The 18,369-nt window shown below is 40.7% G+C and overlaps 1 protein-coding gene across 1 annotated transcript in view; it reads right to left on the bottom strand.

Moving 5' to 3' along the window:
- hspg2 (heparan sulfate proteoglycan 2) overlaps positions 1–18,369 on the bottom strand; it is a 418,468-nt gene that overhangs the window by 223,152 nt on the left and 176,947 nt on the right. Inside the window, exons 6-10 of the mRNA XM_079558863.1 lie at positions 15,811–15,869; positions 9,035–9,207; positions 3,880–4,005; positions 1,511–1,699; positions 1,114–1,233 (exon numbers count right to left, since the gene is read on the bottom strand). Of these exons, the coding sequence (XP_079414989.1) occupies positions 1,114–1,233; positions 1,511–1,699; positions 3,880–4,005; positions 9,035–9,207; positions 15,811–15,869 (667 nt within the window). The remainder of the gene's footprint in view (positions 1–1,113; positions 1,234–1,510; positions 1,700–3,879; positions 4,006–9,034; positions 9,208–15,810; positions 15,870–18,369) is intronic.

Below are 18,369 nucleotides of genomic sequence, written 5' to 3'. Positions count from 1 at the left end.
CATTCACTACAGCCATTTTGAGAGAGACATTTTATACAAGGCAGTTATTCTAATTTACTGCATTTACAGACCAACAGAAGGTTTGTCATCATTGTAGTGAGATATAGACTGGTGCTATGGGACTGACAAAAGCAGAATACCCACTCTAATATACAGTAGGTGCAGTTACACGTATGACCTGAGGTGGCAGTAGTGAGTAGAACATGGCCAACTTGCATCTAGTCCCTTTTGGAGGCGCAAACTCTCTCACTCCTCGCTCTCTCGTATCCGTCACACCCGGAGTTGGAGTTTAGCCTTTTGTTGTTTTTCTTTTTTTAATATTGTTTAGTTTGGGATTTTGACTTAGTTTGGACGAGGGATCAGTTTTGTGGCTGCAAACTGGTCGGACTGTGAACTCATCTTTTTCAAAATCAAGTCTTGGCCGGCGCACCTGGGCCATCTTTTATTTGTTACTTTTTGGGCACCGGTGGAAAGGGTTCATGTTTTTATTTCTTCAAAATCTTCCATCTAAACCAATTCTTAACCAAACAACAAAAAATCAGAGCGAAAAGAAGCAAGAACCATCTTGAAAAACTGAATGAAAGTTGAGTAAAAGTGTCACAAATATGTTTGATTCTTTTGCGGGTTTCTACATGAGCGATCGCGATGTCGTCACATCCGGGGGCCGCGGTCGGCATTTTACGTTTTAAACAAATGATAAGAATCCTGTGATCGGCAGAAACAATATTCATAACAGGGCATTGCTTCTCTTGTGTTTTAACAGATCGATCGTTTGATAAAACCGCGTTAGAGACCTGGATTCACCAAAACATTTGCAGAAGTAAACAATAACATCGATCGCTCGTATGGGCTGGATTTGGCCCGGGACGTTGTGCCTGATTTGTAACAATTACAACTCATTTGGACAGTGACCATCTTGTCAACTGGAGATATGGAAGCCAAACCCGTTTATTTCTGCCACAATAAGAGGAATTTAACCATGGATTTGTTTGACCTCTTTCTCTTCCAAGATTGAAAACCTCACTGTGTTTGGCCCTTCACTTGCTAAGCTGTTTTGACCCTTCTGAAGAAAAATGTCACAAACATTAATAAAGCAAACAATAATGGACGTACGACAGTCGAGCTCATCCGAGTTGTCCTCACAGTCGTTGTCTCCATCGCAGCGCCACAGTTTGAGAGCGCAGCGGCCATTTTTACACTTGAACTCATTGGGCTCACAGGGAGACGGTGTTCCTGTGGAAAATCAGAGAGAGCCTTTATCCAAAGTGTTCCTGTGCCTGGCTCAGATGGCACAGAGATTAGAAGACGCCTCAGTCAGCCCCAGGGCAGGGGAGTGAAGAATGGACCAATGTAATGCACTTTGAGAAGCTTGGGAAGTTCGTGAGGCTTGTAAACTAAAACAAATGTAAACCATAATGTTGTATGTGCTGAACTCTGATCCATAAAGGTAAAACACGACCCTTCCCTGTGACTGAGCTTCCCCCTCCCGCCCTTTTGTCGTGTTTCTCACCACATCTGAACTCGTCGCTGCCGTCGGAGCAGTCCTTCTGGCCGTCGCAGATGTAGTCGCGGGGGATGCACTCTCCGCTCTGGCAGGTGGCCTGGTCCGCCCTGCAGGGACGGGGGTACGTGGTCTTCCTCGCAGGGGTCGTGGTGGTCAGGGGAGCGGGGGTCACTGCTATAACTGGGGGCCTTGTTTCTGGAGAAAACGGAACAAATGTAGGATGTTTAGGGCAATATCTTTATGTTGTTTTCATTTATAGGGTTTGCTGGTTTGGGAGGTTGTTAATCAGCCGACCTTCCTGACGCACCTTTACCACCAATCGTTTTGTGTAATGATATTTTGACACTCACGCTGTTGTACTATGTCTTTATCATATCTTATTTATTTCAATCTTCTTTATGCATGTCCTTATAGCCTTATAGGTCGTTTTTAATCTAAATTATGTGTTATATGTTTTAGGGCTGAAAGATATATCGTTATCGTGTCGATATCGAGATATCAACATTCAAGATATTAATATCGAACAAGCAACGATACAGCGTTATCGTATTGATATTTAGATATGAACATTCAAAACATTAAAATCGAAAAAGTACGATACAAACAGTATAGATTTTCATTCATAAAACTGCACTCTTTATTATGATGTTTTTATTTTCCTGAGAAATGCTTGTTTTTCACCAAACCCATAGTTATATCCTATCTTATAGATCTTCAATGAAGGTATTCGAGTCGTCGTTTCGCCTCTCATCCAAAAGGCTTCGTCAGCGACCTCGGGTTCTGTTCAGCTCGCAGCCGACCCTCGTTCTCTGACGAAGCCTTTTGGATGAGAGGCTCCAACCACTGAGGACAGAAGACGACTCCAATACCTTCATTGAAGATGGACAACTCCTGTACGACTGAGAGCTTACACAGACATCGTATAGATATCGAGATCTGGCACGAACATCGAGATATGAAATGTTGTCCATATCGTTCAGCCCTAATGTATTTTATGTTTCATGTTGCACGATTGAACCGAGAAAAAATCCTAGTTTGTGAATCTCAAACAATGGCAACAATTATTCTGATTCTGATCAGACCTCACGGCTCAAAACAGGCCTTCATATGGGACCACTCTAGATCATATTTTAATTTAGTTTTAGTCTTTTCACGAAAATGTAATTCGATTTTAGTTTAGTTTTAGTCGACTAAAATTGCATTTCAATTTACTCGACTGAATTGAAGACTAATTGAGTGGACTTTGCATTGATAATATTGATAAGAATCATGTTTAATGTTGTTCCTCTGCTTCATGTTTCTGCTCCACATGAACAAAGCTCAGAGCTGATCCTTTAAACATGATCTGAGGCTCTTTCAGACGCTCAATACAAGTTTGGATGATTTTAGTCTCTCCTTTTCATTTTTATTTAGTCTTATTTTAGTCTAATAAAATATCTGGACATTTTAGTCACAGTTTTAGTCTCATGAGAAACTTTTAATTTAGTTTTAGTCCAATTTTAGTCGCCAAAAATATCACTTTGACTGAAATTAAGACTAAATATTTCAGTCGACGAAATGAACACTGCTCTCGATCAGAACAGAAGGATCCTGCCAGAGTTCAGACCCCACTCTAAAGGCTAAATGAAAGCGCTGTAAAGGTTCAGTTTGATTTATTTATTTAAGCAGCAAAGCCTCTGCTCAAAAGGAGTGAGCCGAAGCAAGAGCTTATAAGCGCCCACCCCCCAAAGAAAAGGTAATGAGATATTTTTCCACAATTATCCTGGTGTTACAGACTGCAGAGCCTCCTCAGGTATTTAGAGGCTGCTGTACTGAAGAAGACTTTTGTTGGAAGTTCGTAACGTTCATTGTGTCTACTTGTGTTCTAGCATCACTTTTTAGGTTCGTTTCATCAGACACTAAGGTTAGAGATGTTAAAGATCTTTTACCTTTACATGTTTCAGCCGCCATCTGCAGGCCGTCATCAGAAGACGCCGGTGATATTTCTGATGACGGCCTGCAGATGGCGGCTGAAACATGTAAAGGTAAAAGATCTTTAACATCTCTAACCTTAGTGTCTGACAAAACGAACCTAAAAAGTGAGACTTTTGTTGGATTAACCTGATCAAGCCACTGAACTCTTGATTGGAACATCTCTAGTTTGTTTGATGGGCAACGGCTTCACCCACTGTGCCCTCGTCTGTGAACGGACCGTCCTAAAACCTGACAGCTCAAATGATTTGGAGTGTGGGGAGAAAGTAGGAGTGGCTCACCAGGCTTCTGACATACATAAAAACCTCTGCAGTGTCTTTTATCACTTGTTTTTTGTGTGTGGAAACATCCCTCATCCAGCACAGTGGCTTCTTTCTGAACGAGCCCAAACCTGCCCCACTCACCACAGTTGAGCTCGTCACTCATGTCCCGGCAGTCGGGCCGGTTGTCACACAGGTATTCCATCAGGATGCACGTCCCGTCGTTACAGCGGTGCTCGTCCGGCATGCACGGTCTGATACTGGGCGTCACTGGAGAGGGGCGGAAAAAAACTCAACTTAAACTTCATCTACAGGAGAAAATCACCACCAGAGCAAAGAGAGGACGAGCCGACAGAACAGACTGTGATGAAGGGAGGGGGGGGGGGGGGGGGGTCACGGCACGGCAAACTACGAATCAAAACAGACTGTGGAGGCACACGGGAAAATGTCCAGACATAAAAAACTCTTATTACTGTAATACTGAGAGATTAAGGTTAAAATAAGGCAAAAACACACATATCCACGAGTAGAAGTCAAATCAAACAGCGTGTCTTTGTCCTCAGCTATTCATCCACTTGTTCGAAATGAATGAATAGAAATAAGTGAATAAATATAGATGATTAAATGTACAGCAGTGTTAATTTTGACAACAAATATTTCAGTTTTAGTCTCATATCTTTGACAAAAAGACCTTAAAGTTTCACTAAAGTTTGACTGTCCTGAGAGGCTGACTTTTATTCGATTTGAGGTTGTTTGATTAAAGCAGCGCTAAGTAACGTGTTTACCTTAATAAATCCTCTGCGTAGTCCCTGTGGGGGTGATACAAGTGTTTATGGGATGATTGGAGGGTCTTGGCTGCCACCGGACCGGAGCCACCAATACACACTAATGGAATCACGAAGAAGAAGAACATGCTAACGGGCGAAGCTAACTGCGGGCTACAGCTAAGTTTGAGTGAAAAAAAATATTCCCTTGTACAATGTATTGTATAATTGTACAATGTTTCGACAAATTTGAAACAGTCACTGATTTAGATGTAAAAGTATTATTGTACCTTGATATCGGCTAAAACAAATCAAAAACGGATACGAATACTTTGCTGTTGTTGTTATTGTGTCTGTAATAACGCCATGGCTGAATAAAAAAATTGAACTGAACTGAATAATTGGATGTACGATATCCCTCTCTCCCTTCGCTTTTCCTGTCAGCGAAGGATTTACTCTCCAAGACAATTAATAAGTTAAAAAATCGTAACCTGCAGTTTTCGCTTATGGCCTCTAGGGGCAAGAGTTACTTAGCGCTGCTTTAAAGAAGTAAGTGATAATAGTTTCAAATAGTCAATGAAAATGTCAGAAGATTTTCCATTGTTTGTTTCTTTTATTTTGCTTTTGTTCATGTATTAGTTGACAAAAATGGACACTGCTGGAGCACTTCAAACACGCGACATGCTCATCTCCATCAAATGCACAACACAAAACGACATGGCCACGTTGGACTGGCTTCTGTTTAAAACTAAAGCACAGTCACCACCACCACGATGCAGGAGGCCGGGCCCAGTACAGACCTGGGATGGCTAAGGGTTCCGCTGAAGGAGGGTCAGCTACAAACGGCAAGGACACATTAAGGAAACTGCCTAAGCATCGAGGTAAATAAATGTGTGAAAAAACCTTCTGGAGAGCCTAAAGTGTAATGTGAAGATGGAGAGCGGGACAGGGACAGTGTCACGGCTACAAACAAACAAAAACTGTGATTGAGCTGATCGTTTTCCGTGTCAGCGTGGATGAATTCAAGCGTGTGTGGCAGGTTTTCATGTTTTTCTAATTGTTCCTCAGTTTGATGGGATAATGCCTGCGGTAAGTAAGTAAGTATTAATCATAGCTCTGCACCAGTGAAGCGGCAACGTTATGAGGAAAACGCTGGAACTCTGACACACTTTGTACACTGTGGTTTGCTTGGCTATAGTCATGGGACTTGTACCTCTTTCTGTGTCACATTCTAGACCCTAATATCAGTAATAAACATCACATTTGAGATGAAATTATTTAAAATGCAGCCCCCAAATGAGACGATAAACAATCACACATGACTGTTGTCAGTGGAGCTCGACCGATATGGGTTTTTCTAAAGCCGATGCTATTTTTGTTGTACAGTTCATAGAGAGATGTCCATCTTTAGATACAACTTTAACCTCTCTGTCCTCAAAGGAGGGGTCGGCGGCTTTGAGGTTTGTTCACCTTCACCTCATAACTACAAAGATGTTTAACTACTGGTGGTGAGAGTAGCTGTAGTTAATTGTAGTTAATTGTACAAAATATATGTACAATTTGGTGCTCCCAAAATCTAAAATCCCCAAAATGATTATGATTAAAAAAGCGAAACAAATTGAAAGCTCTTGGATGCCAGATGAAGACTGTGTCCAAACCAAACCTATTCATCGCAGTATTTCCAGTTTTCTCCGTCCGCTGTTTGACCCACGTAGGGGCCGGTCAGTATTGTACGTATGTTTACTCTGTGACCACCTCTACCTCATCACTTTGAAGACGCCACACGCACGCACATGGAAGCTATTTATTTCATGTCGTTTTACAGTCGCCAGATTTGGAGCAATGCTATTTTTTACCGATCTTTCCAAATGTCTGGTCTATAACAACATAAATATAAATAAAACCTGGCCACTCCAGCAGTGCTCGATTTTATTCTATTGCTTTAGGTCAGGGGTGTCAAACTCATTTCCGCTCCCATGGCAGGTCGCGGGCCACATATAATGCAAACAGGGAAATGCTATAGAGAACGTTTTTCCAATAAAGGAATAATAATAATGAGCTGTGATTTGGCCAAAGCCCCAACTTGACTGTAGCCTAATTAGGGATGTCACGGTTCCCGGTGTAGCGGTAAACCCCGGTAAAAATGTTGACAATAATAATTACCGTCTTGTTTTTGAAAAAATCTGTTACCGCGGTGGATTACGGCGCCCGCAGTTTAGGCAAAGTGAGCCTCATGAGGCGCCGTCTCCTCTGCTGAAGCTGCCGCAGGCGCCTCTGTAGCTACAACCAAAACTAAACTTTCTGGAAGCTGGAATCATGTCCGAGACGACAGCTCAGGATCAGCCTCAGAGCCCGAGCCTGAAGTCTGGACATGTTTGTGTGTTTGAAGAAGCTGAAGGACAGTTGATAGAGACAGTTTTCCTGTTTGTGGAACGAGCAGGAAAAAGTGTCTCTAAAGCAGCAAGACTTCGAACCTGTGACTCTCCTGCGTGACCTATAAATATAAACGCTATAAATAGTAACACCCTCGAAACAATCAACAACACATCGTTATAGTTCCTTTACTTTGATGTGAAAAGGCTTTGTCTGTATTTTTTTATATAATAAGCACTGTTAAACTTTTTTGAAACTATTTCAGTTTGTGCAGGACTATCAATGCTTTCTGAACATATTAACACACATTAAAAAAATACCGCGATAAAACCGAAAACCGTGATCATTTTGGTCACAATAACCGTGAGGTAAAACTTTCATACCGTGACAGCCTTAAGCCTAATCAAAAACAACGGCTTACACTTGTATTGCACTTTACAAGCCTGTGTCACAAGTTTCTCAAAGTGCTACTTAGTAATGATTGAGTCACTCCACACTCGGTGGTGGTAAGCTGTTATTGAAGTCACAGCCGCCCTGAGGCAGACTGTCCATTTACCACGTGGCTATAATGTGTTTTTTTGTTTTTTTTCTTCTTAACAATAAACAGAAAAGAAATAAATAATAGAAACAAAGGAGAAAACGGCGGCAAAACGGTAAATAAATCGTTAAATCAATAGCGAAAAATAAAAAATAAATAAATAAATAAAATAATAAGATAATAAAAGTCTTCTTTTATGTCAGCAGTGTGAATTTTGCAACCTCCTGTATAAGCAGATATTACAAACATAAAAGTTTCTACACATATATATACACACATTCCCACTATTTTATGTTTTATGCAACAAAACACGGGTACTTTATATCTGCACGTTGATTATTATTATTTTGTCAAGGTTTAAGTTTAGCGCCCTATTCATTTAGATTAGTTTTACATGAAACTCCAGTTGATTTCATGATTTTTACTTTATTTTTTATTTTACTTTATTTCTTTATTTTATATATTAATTAAGCTTAAACTACATCAATTATTTATATTATATATATATAGTATGAGTAAGTCTAAGTCTCAAGCATAATGTGTTTTTTTTGTTTTTGTTTTTTAAGCTGCCCTCTAGTGGCTGGAATGAGCATTCTGGTTATTCTTTAAAAAATCTCTGCACAGGAATGGGCTGGACGTACTTTTTTGTTTTGTTTATTCACTACAAGGCGGTTTCTGTCCCTGCTTAGCATTAGCATGCTGCGGTTAGCATTAGCATACTGTTGCTAGCCGCTGCAATCAAAAAATGACTGAGGTTTAGTGAAACTTATTGAACAAACTTGTGGCTAACCAATTCTCATTGTGATGTTTCTCTGTTCCCGACGCCCAGGGAGTAATAGAAGGACTCGTTTTAAAGGAATAGGCCACCGTTTTTACATACTGAGATATGTTCTTACCTAACCTTAGCCGAGTTAATATATACCCGTCCGCGCAGTAACTCCTAAAGGTTATTGACGGAAGTGAGCGGGGAAGTCTTTAGGAGTTACTGCGCGGACGTTTTGCTCCTCGTGTCATTACGCCTCACAATATAGTTCCCCTTTTTATTTGCTTATAAAATCGACATGTTACATTTCTGTGTAAATATACTTCGCATGAAAACACTTCACGTAACTTTATTTAAATAGGGAACACGTGGAAGAGCTTGGTAGCTTCTATCGTGAGCTTTTTTGGAGCTATGAGACATGTGGGAGAGGCTGCGTATGTGTGAGCGCACGGACAAAGACCAGACGGGGATATATTAACACGGCTAAAGTGAGGTAAGAACATATCTCAGTATGTAAAAACGGTGGCCTATTCCTTTAAAATCCTGACTTCGCTCTTTCCAAAGCAAAAACATCTCTATTACTTTCGGTCCCGGCGATCTCGGCTTTGTTTCGGTGCTAGATCGGCCACTCGCTGATGTTGTAAAATATCGGCCCGATATATTAGTGGGATATTGGTCGACCTCTAGTTGTTTCGCTGAAAGGAGTTTGAGTCATAATATTTATCTAGCAAGTTTGTGAACCCATTCTCTACCAAAAATCCTAACTATCACCATGTCCGGCCTCCATCTGAGATAAGGTCACAATAGATGACGAGATCCACTTCCAGGCTGCGTGAAGCAGAGGCGGGAGGAGACACTTACCTTCCCCGAGGCGCCGGAACTGAAAGCCTTGCACAGACGTGACGTAGGAGGCGATGGCGCCCTCTTGGACCACGTTGTACAAAACGCTGCGGATCTGATTGTCGTTGCTGTTGTAGTCGGAGCCCACGTCCAGCTCCACAAACATGTCCACGCCGTTGTCCCGGACCATCTTCCTGTCAGGGCACACGCACAGTGAGCAGTGGATCCGAATCAAAGCATGATCTGCCAGTTTAGTTTCAGAAAGTTGCATGATAGAAATGTAGGAAATAGTTTAAGTAAAGAAAAGACAATGTGACAAAGTGTGAGGTCGCTTTGTTCCCTTAGTTTATTTTGTCACGTTATTTAGTTATGTTCAGGTATTCATTGTTTCACATTTGTCCTTTTTTTTTTGCAATAACCAACTAAATAGTGAAGCTAAACTATCCCGGTGTAGCGATTTCAAACTACCCCCCCATTCACCTTACCCCCCGGTACTTTGAAATTGATTTCAGACTACCGGGGGGTAACCTGAAACTGATTTCAAGTTACCCCCCCTGATTTCAGATTACCCCCGCCGCAATATGAATTGTTTGTTTGGCACGGCTGTGTTAAATAGAAAATGCCCGGATGTTAATTGCTAATAATAGCTACAACTCTCGTAACTTTTCATCTGGTAAGGTTAGCTTTAGCTCGTAAACTCCACTATCCTTAAGGTTAGGGCTAAGGTAAGGTTAGCTTTAGTTCGTAAACTCCACTATCCTTAAGGTTAGGGCTAAGGTAAGGTTAGCTTTAGCTCGTAAACTCCACTATCCTTAAGGTTAGGGCTAAGGTAAGGTTAGCTTTAGCTCGTAAACTCTACTATCCTTAAGGTTAGGGCTAAGGTAAGGTTAGCTTTAGTTCGTAAACTCCACTATCCTTAAGGTTAGGGCTAAGGTAAGGTTAGCTTTAGTTCGTAAACTCCACTATCCTTAAGGTTAGGGCTAAGGTAAGGTTAGCTTTAGCTCGTAAACTCCACTATCCTTAAGGTTAGGGCTAAGGTAAGGTTAGCTTTAGCTCGTAAACTCCACTATCCTTAAGGTTAGGGCTAAGGTAAGGTTAGCTTTAGCTCGTAAACTCTACTATCCTTAAGGTTAGGGCTAAGGTAAGGTTAGCTTTAGTTCGTAAACTCCACTATCCTTAAGGTTAGGGCTAAGGTAAGGTTAGCTTTAGTTCGTAAACTCCACTATCCTTAAGGTTAGGGCTAAGGTAAGGTTAGCTTTAGCTCGTAAACTCCACTATCCTTAAGGTTAGGGCTAAGGTAAGGTTAGCTTTAGTTCGTAAACTCCACTATCCTTAAGGTTAGGGCTAAGGTAAGGTTAGCTTTAGCTCGTAAACTCCACTATCCTTAAGGTTAGGGCTAAGGTAAGGTTAGCTTTAGCTCGTAAACTCTACTATCCTTAAGGTTAGGGCTAAGGTAAGGTTAGCTTTAGTTCGTAAACTCCACTATCCTTAAGGTTAGGGCTAAGGTAAGGTTAGCTTTAGTTCGTAAACTCCACTATCCTTAAGGTTAGGGCTAAGGTAAGGTTAGCTTTAGCTCGTAAACTCCACTATCCTTAAGGTTAGGGCTAAGGTAAGGTTAGCTTTAGCTCATAAACTCCACTATCCTTAAGTTTAGGGCTAAGGTAAGGTTAGCTTTAGTTCGTAAACTCTACTATCCTTAAGTTTAGGGCTAAGGTAAGGTTAGCTTTAGTTCGTAAACTCCACTATCCTTAAGTTTAGGGCTAAGGTAAGGTTAGCTTTAGTTCATAAACTCCACTATCCTTAAGTTTAGGGCTAAGGTAAGGTTAGCTTTAGTTCATAAACTCCACTATCCTTAAGTTTAGGGCTAAGGTAAGGTTAGCTTTAGTTCATAAACTCCACTATCCTTAAGTTTAGGGCTAAGGTAAGGTTAGCTTTAGTCCGCAAACTCCACTATCCTTAAGTTTAGGGCTAAGGTAAGGTTAGCTTTAGTCCGCAAACTCCACTATCCTTAAGTTTAGGGCTAAGGTAAGGTTAGCTTTAGTTCATAAACTCCACTATCCTTAAGTTTAGGGCTTAGGTAAGGTTAGCTTTAGTTCATAAACTCCACTATCCTTAAGTTTAGGGCTAAGGTAAGGTTAGCTTTAGCTCGTAAACTCCACTATCCTTAAGTTTAGGGCTAAGGTAAGGTTAGCTTTAGCTCGTAAACTCCACTATCCTTAAGGTTAGGGCTAAGGTAAGGTTAGCTTTAGCTCGTAAACTCCACTATCCTTAAGGTTAGGGCTAAGGTAAGGTTAGCTTTAGTTCGTAAACTCCACTATCCTTAAGGTTAGGGCTAAGGTAAGGTTAGCTTTAGTTCGTAAACTCCACTATCCTTAAGGTTAGGGCTAAGGTAAGGTTAGCTTTAGCTCGTAAACTCCACTATCCTTAAGGTTAGGGCTAAGGTAAGGTTAGCTTTAGCTCATAAACTCCACTATCCTTAAGTTTAGGGCTAAGGTAAGGTTAGCTTTAGTTCGTAAACTCTACTATCCTTAAGTTTAGGGCTAAGGTAAGGTTAGCTTTAGTTCGTAAACTCCACTATCCTTAAGTTTAGGGCTAAGGTAAGGTTAGCTTTAGTTCATAAACTCCACTATCCTTAAGTTTAGGGCTAAGGTAAGGTTAGCTTTAGTTCATAAACTCCACTATCCTTAAGTTTAGGGCTAAGGTAAGGTTAGCTTTAGTTCATAAACTCCACTATCCTTAAGTTTAGGGCTAAGGTAAGGTTAGCTTTAGTCCGCAAACTCCACTATCCTTAAGTTTAGGGCTAAGGTAAGGTTAGCTTTAGTCCGCAAACTCCACTATCCTTAAGTTTAGGGCTAAGGTAAGGTTAGCTTTAGTTCATAAACTCCACTATCCTTAAGTTTAGGGCTTAGGTAAGGTTAGCTTTAGTTCATAAACTCCACTATCCTTAAGTTTAGGGCTAAGGTAAGGTTAGCTTTAGCTCGTAAACTCCACTATCCTTAAGTTTAGGGCTAAGGTAAGGTTAGCTTTAGCTCGTAAACTCCACTATCCTTAAGGTTAGGGCTAAGGTAAGGTTAGCTTTAGCTCGTAAACTCCACTATCCTTAAGGTTAGGGCTAAGGTAAGGTTAGCTTTAGCTCGTAAACTCCACTATCCTTAAGGTTAGGGCTAAGGTAAGGTTAGCTTTAGTTCATAAACTCCACTATCCTTAAGTTTAGGGCTTAGGTAAGGTTAGCTTTAGTTCATAAACTCCACTATCCTTAAGTTTAGGGCTAAGGTAAGGTTAGCTTTAGCTCGTAAACTCCACTATCCTTAAGTTTAGGGCTAAGGTAAGGTTAGCTTTAGCTCGTAAACTCCACTATCCTTAAGGTTAGGGCTAAGGTAAGGTTAGCTTTAGCTCGTAAACTCCACTATCCTTAAGGTTAGGGCTAAGGTAAGGTTAGCTTTAGCTCGTAAACTCCACTATCCTTAAGGTTACGGCTCCAACTGCGGTTCCTGTAAGGTATTTTATGGATGAAGAAAGCAGTTGAGAGGGGGGTAATCTGAAATCAGGGGGGGTAGCTTGAAATCGCGTTCATCTTACCCCCGGGGGTAACTTGAAACTGATTTCAAATTACCGGGGGGTAGCCTGAAATGGGGGGTAGTTTAAAATCTTTACACCGGGTTTGTTTGGTTTATTTGGTTGACATTTTCATTTAAGCATCACACACTCTATTTAGTTTAAAATCTTTACTTTGTGTAAAATGTTTAGTTTGAAAGCAACACATCAAATGGGTAACACTCACCACCCGGTCACACAGAGGAGGTGTGGCCTCGTTGGGCGGCCATTTTAAAATCTTGGGGCATCCCATGGACCAGTCCATGTGCAGGGGGGGGATTGGTTTTGAGTTTTGTGTTTCTTTAACATTTGTTTGCTTCTGCTCAGTGTTGTGTGTTTGAGGGGGGGCAAAGCGTAGACACATTAGGGGATGAACGCCACGAGTGAGAAAGTGTCTGTAAAAGAAACCTGTGAATGTAAAACGTAAACTACCTACCAGGGGAGGGGCTTCCTGCTATAAAAGGGGCGTGCTCTCAGTCAAGAGGGGACAATGTAGCCGTGTGCATGGGGAGTTTTCCTGAGTTCAGTTAAGTTCTGTTGTATGAGTTTGTTGAGTTTTTTTGACAGTTCTTTTTTGTAAATATGTACAGTTTGATTTTTTTTCCCCACGGTGCAATAAACTGGGAACTACGGAAGTTTTGATTCTGCCTCCTACTTAACCACATTGGCCAGCTTTTCCACAGACAATAAGAAGTCAGATATTCTTCTGCTGAGGGTTTCAAAGTAGCCTAGAACACTCCCTGCAGGCGGGCGTGGGAATGACAAGTTATAAAACATCATCTATCGGCATGTTAAGTGAAGGTTCTTGAGTCCTCTTCTGTACTTTGTAGTTGAATGTTTCTCCTCTCAGCCAAAAGGATTCGTCAGCACCACTAAAGTTTCAGCTCAGCCCCTAGACCACAGGGAGGAGTCCCCCCCCCCCCCCTTATATTAATGGCTACTCTCACCTGTGGGTAAACACCTTTGTAGTTATGAGTCTTTGTAGTTCTAAGTCCTAACGACCTCACTCACACCTGAGTTTCAGTCTGAATGGCCCTAATCTCAGCTGATCACTGCTAATTACCAGCCTATTGATCTGTCCCAGGCTGAGTTTCAGCCTCATTAGCGTGACAGAGCGAAGGAGATTGTTGTACAGTTCATAGAGATTTTCTTCATTCACAAAAATTGCTTCTCTGACTCCTCCCTCAAACCAACGTCTATCTTTAGATACAACTTTAACCTCTCTGTCCTCAAAGGAGGGGTCGGCAGCTTTGAGGTTTGTTCACCTCCACCTCATAACTACAAAGATGTTTAACTACTGCTGGTGAGAGTAGCTGAAGTTAATTGTAGTTAATTGTACAAAATATATGTACAATTTGGTGCTCCCAAAATCTAAAATCCCCAAAATGATTATGATTAAAAAAGCGCTTGACAAATTGAAAGCTCTTGGATGCCAGATGAAGATTGTGTCCAAACCAAACCTATTCATCGCAGTATTTCCAGTTTTCTCCGTCCGCTGTTTGACCCACATAGGGGCCGGTCAGTATTGTACGTCTGTTTACTCTGTGACCACCTCTACCTCATCACTTTGAAGACGCCACACGCACGCACACGGAAGCTGTTTATTTCATGTCGTTTTACAGTCGCCAGATTTGGAGCAATTTCTTCTTTTGTTTGTCTCTCAGAGTTCTTGACGTGTTGTAAGTCTACCTAACGATTAAAAACAAATGAAGATATCTTACCAAAGTGTGTCCCTGTGTGTGTTTTTTTAATGTCTTTTATATAGCTTTACGCTACACAGGAGATGGGGAAAAATGTTAAGTCATTGTACGATTTTCTACGAGTTGAGGTGTCGATTTCAATTGAATGTGGTCTTTATCTGGGCTGTGGGCTGAGCTGAAACTTTAGCGTTGGGGCGAAATGTTCGACACTTCAACTACAGAGAAGATGAAGAAGAACCTTCATTAGTTAACTCCTGTACGACTGAGAGCCTGAGACATATAGGCAGGGCTGGACTGGCAGAAAAAAATCGGCCCGGGACTTTTGGGTCAAGACCGGCCCTCTAAAAAAAACTGTCATATTCAATGCAATAGTCGAGGTGATGAGCAAAACAATAAACCCTTTGCTTGAACTAAAACAGTATAAGCTACGAATCGAGGACAATAGGTGTATGTTGTTTCTGCCGAATTCAAGCTCACGCCTCAGAGACTCAACACTTTAATCTTGTCATTTATAACTTGAAGGAACTTTTGTAAAATGACTTAACAATCTTAAAATGTGCGTTCCGTTTCTCTCGCGACTGCAACACAAATAAACTTCTCAAAACCAACCAAATGATCAACTGTAGATGAAGATGAAGCGGTAAAACTCACCACAGAGTCAGAGAGCTGTGGAGTGAGAACAGAAGTCCAAAAAAGGCCAAACATTATAAATCCTTTCAATGGAAACTAGAAGATTTTCAAACTGCGCTGACGACGAGTCACCTGACAACTCCCAGCATGCACTTCTTTGCAAACATTTGTCTAAAATGTATAAAAAACAGAGGTCTGAGGTTCTGTGGTTCCTGGAGGGAGTTACAATAAACTATTTCCTCTGATATTCACAATGTGAGGGGCATGAGTGTGATGTCCCAGAGGCCCATCGCTCATTATACCAGATTATCTGTGAACCATGACTCAAAAAAGCAACCCACCAAAGCGATATAACAGGCGTCACATCCCTCTAGTGGAGAAATTGTGTAATTGCATCTGAGTAATGATAGAGACTCTGACGGCTCTTCAGCTAATTGTGGGCCGGTGACAGGAAATCACGGGCCTTATCTCGATCTGAAGTCTTCCCTTGACAGCATATTCAACTTGAAATGTTTGTGCACTTCTACAGTAAAATTGTCTTGGATTTGGTGCACAGAGAGCAGACACTGGACATGATGAGGAATAACAATGTAGTGAGTGTTTTGTGTCACCTTTAAAAGATATTAAAATGACTTTCCAAAGAGCTGCGTATGGCATTACCTACGCACAGTCACCATTGATGGTAAACAAGCAGTTACAATGATGTTTTAAAGGAATCATATCAATGCAGAGTGAGGATCTGTGATGATAACGAGCCAATCCAATCCACTTCAAACATCACATTTTCAGAACAAGAGCTTCGCATGAAAAGCAAAGTAAACGTCTCTCCACAAAGCTCCACTTAACCCACATTGTACCAGCCTGAACTCTTACTTGATGAGGACCACGCTGACCGTCTGGACACCTGGGATCCTGTTGTACTCCGACTCCAGCTGAAGGACAGAGAGCCAGATTTGGTTAAAACGAGGCCGCGCAAAATCCAACTTTTATTTTGGGAACTTGAGGTCACACAAGTCCAGACATAAATCAAAAGCCCCGTCCTTATAAGGCCGCGTTAATCTCCCCCCGCGCCGCGCTCGACCACAGTTTGGAGCCGTTTGTCTCGACGGTGGAGCCGAACAGTTCTGAAAATAATCAAATGCTAATTTTCGGACAAATGCAAAGCGGGGCCGTGCATCTTAAACGCAGCACGCAGTGTACTGTACATTTAAAGCATGTTCAGGGACATTAACATTTATGAGAAGTTGTTTCACGAGGTCCAAAGAAAACAGGGTGAGCTGGAATTATAATAGATTTTGTGTATGATGTACCTGATGCTACAATCTGAAAACACAAGAAAAAAACAAACCCTTTTGGTCATGCAAAACGTATGTGCCGTGTGTTCTAAAGTGCTGAAAATATGTGTCATTTAGTCTAAAGCACATAATGACAGGAAAAAAAGGGAAGGGAAGCCTAATAAGTAAAAGTAACAAGTAGCACTTTAGAATACAGCCTGGTAACTCCTAGGTACTTATTGTGGTACATCCCTGGTACTTACAGAGGTAATTACCAAGTACTTACAGTGATACTTCGTGCACTTCAGTGGTAATACTTAAAGAGGGGGTGTTCTGCTTTTGTCAGTCCCATAGCACCAGTCTATATCTCACTACAATGATGACAAACCTTCTGTTGGTCTGTAAATGCAGTAAATTAGAATAACTGCCTTGTATAAAATGTCTCTCTCAAAATGGCTGTAGTGAATGTCTTGAAATAGGCCTCTGTCTCTTTAACCCCTTAACTCCCGCCTGAACCGAGAGGATCTTTTTCCTCACGTCATCAGATTTTTTTTCCACCATTTTTTTGTAGGTAGTCAACTCGTTTTTGTAACTTTTTTTTGTCATTTTTCTGCTAAATTTTTTTCATTTTTTGTCACATTTTTTTCATTTTTTCGTCATTTTTTTTATCAAATTTTTTTCATTTTTTTGTCACATTTTTTCATTTTTTCGTCACATTTTTTTCATTTTTTAATCAAATTTTTTCATTTTTTTATAATTTTTTTATAATTTTTTTGTCACATTTTTTTCATTTTTTCGTCACATTTTTTAATCATTTTTTTTTTCATTTTTTTCATTTTTTTGTCATTTTTTTTATCAAATATTTGTCAATTTTGTGTCACATTTTTGCCACTTTTTCATCAGTTTTTCTTCACTTTTTTGTCACATTTCCATCATTGTTTTCGTCTCAGTTTTGTTTGTCTCAGCTTTTGGATTGGGGTAAAGCCAAACTGGAGAGAATGTGCTCGGTTCAGGTGGGAGTTAAGGGGTTAAATGTCTCTCTCAAAATGGCTGTAGTGAATGTGTTGAAATAGGCCTCTGTCTCTTTAAGAACCTCTGAGCCTTTAGACACGCCCCCTCCACACGCTGTCTGTGGCATCAGTGGGGAGGGGGTTCTGCTGAGGAGCAGTGGTCGGTTACTCGGCTGGTGACCAAAGCTCGGAGGCGTCTCCAGGAGGTGGGGGCGTTCCTAGGAGGACTCAGGCAAACCTATCCCTAAAATGGCCGCCATCAGAGTTTTTACAGATTACTCAAAAATACTAATATTAAACAAATCTGAGCTCCATATTAGTTTTATCTTAATTCAAAGATCCAAAACCAATAGTGAAAATAATTAATTCTAAGGCAGGGGTGTCCAAACTTTTTTCATGGGGGGCCGCATACTGAAGCGTACACAGGGTGAAGGGCCGTAGATCGGTGGTTAGTGCCGCAAAACCTTTGACCAGCAGAGGTTTAAACAAGGCCGTGGGAACCCAGGGTGCTGAGGGCGCTGCAGCACCCCCTGGTCCCACCTGAACCGAGCACATTTTCTCCAGCTTTACCCCAATCCAAAAAGCTTCTGGAAAAAAGGTGTGAAAATAGCAACAAAACTGAGACGAAAACAAGGATGAAAATGTGGAAAAAGTGAGAAAACATTGACGAAAACTGAGAAGAAATGGACGAAAAAGTGACAACAATTTAACACAAAAAATGCAAATAATTTTGACGAGAAAGTGACAAAATAAAAAAATTACAAAAAATGGAAAAAAAAAAAAAATTTAAGTGAGAATTTTTTTTCAAAAAATGCTGGAAAAAAAGGACGAAAAAGTGACAAAAAATTACAAAACTTGACAAAAATTTGAAAAAAAAGTGAGAAAAATTTGATGAAAAAATGGACAAAAAATGATAAGAATTTGACAAAAAAATGCGACTAATTTGACGAAAAAGTGACAAAAAATTTAGAAAAAGTGACAAAAAATGACAAAAAATTTAGAAAAAATTACAAAAAAATGAGATTAATTTGACAAAGTGACAAAATATGACAAAAAATGACAAAAAAGTGAAAAAAAATGGACGAAAAAATGATAGGAATTAGACAAAAAAATGCGAATAATTTGATGAAAAAGTGACAAAAAAGTCC

Source organism: Gobius niger (genome assembly GCF_951799975.1).
Source record: "Gobius niger genome assembly, chromosome: 6".
Taxonomy (NCBI): Eukaryota; Metazoa; Chordata; class Actinopteri; order Gobiiformes; family Gobiidae; genus Gobius; species Gobius niger.
This window is presented reverse-complemented; position numbering and strand designations above follow the sequence as displayed.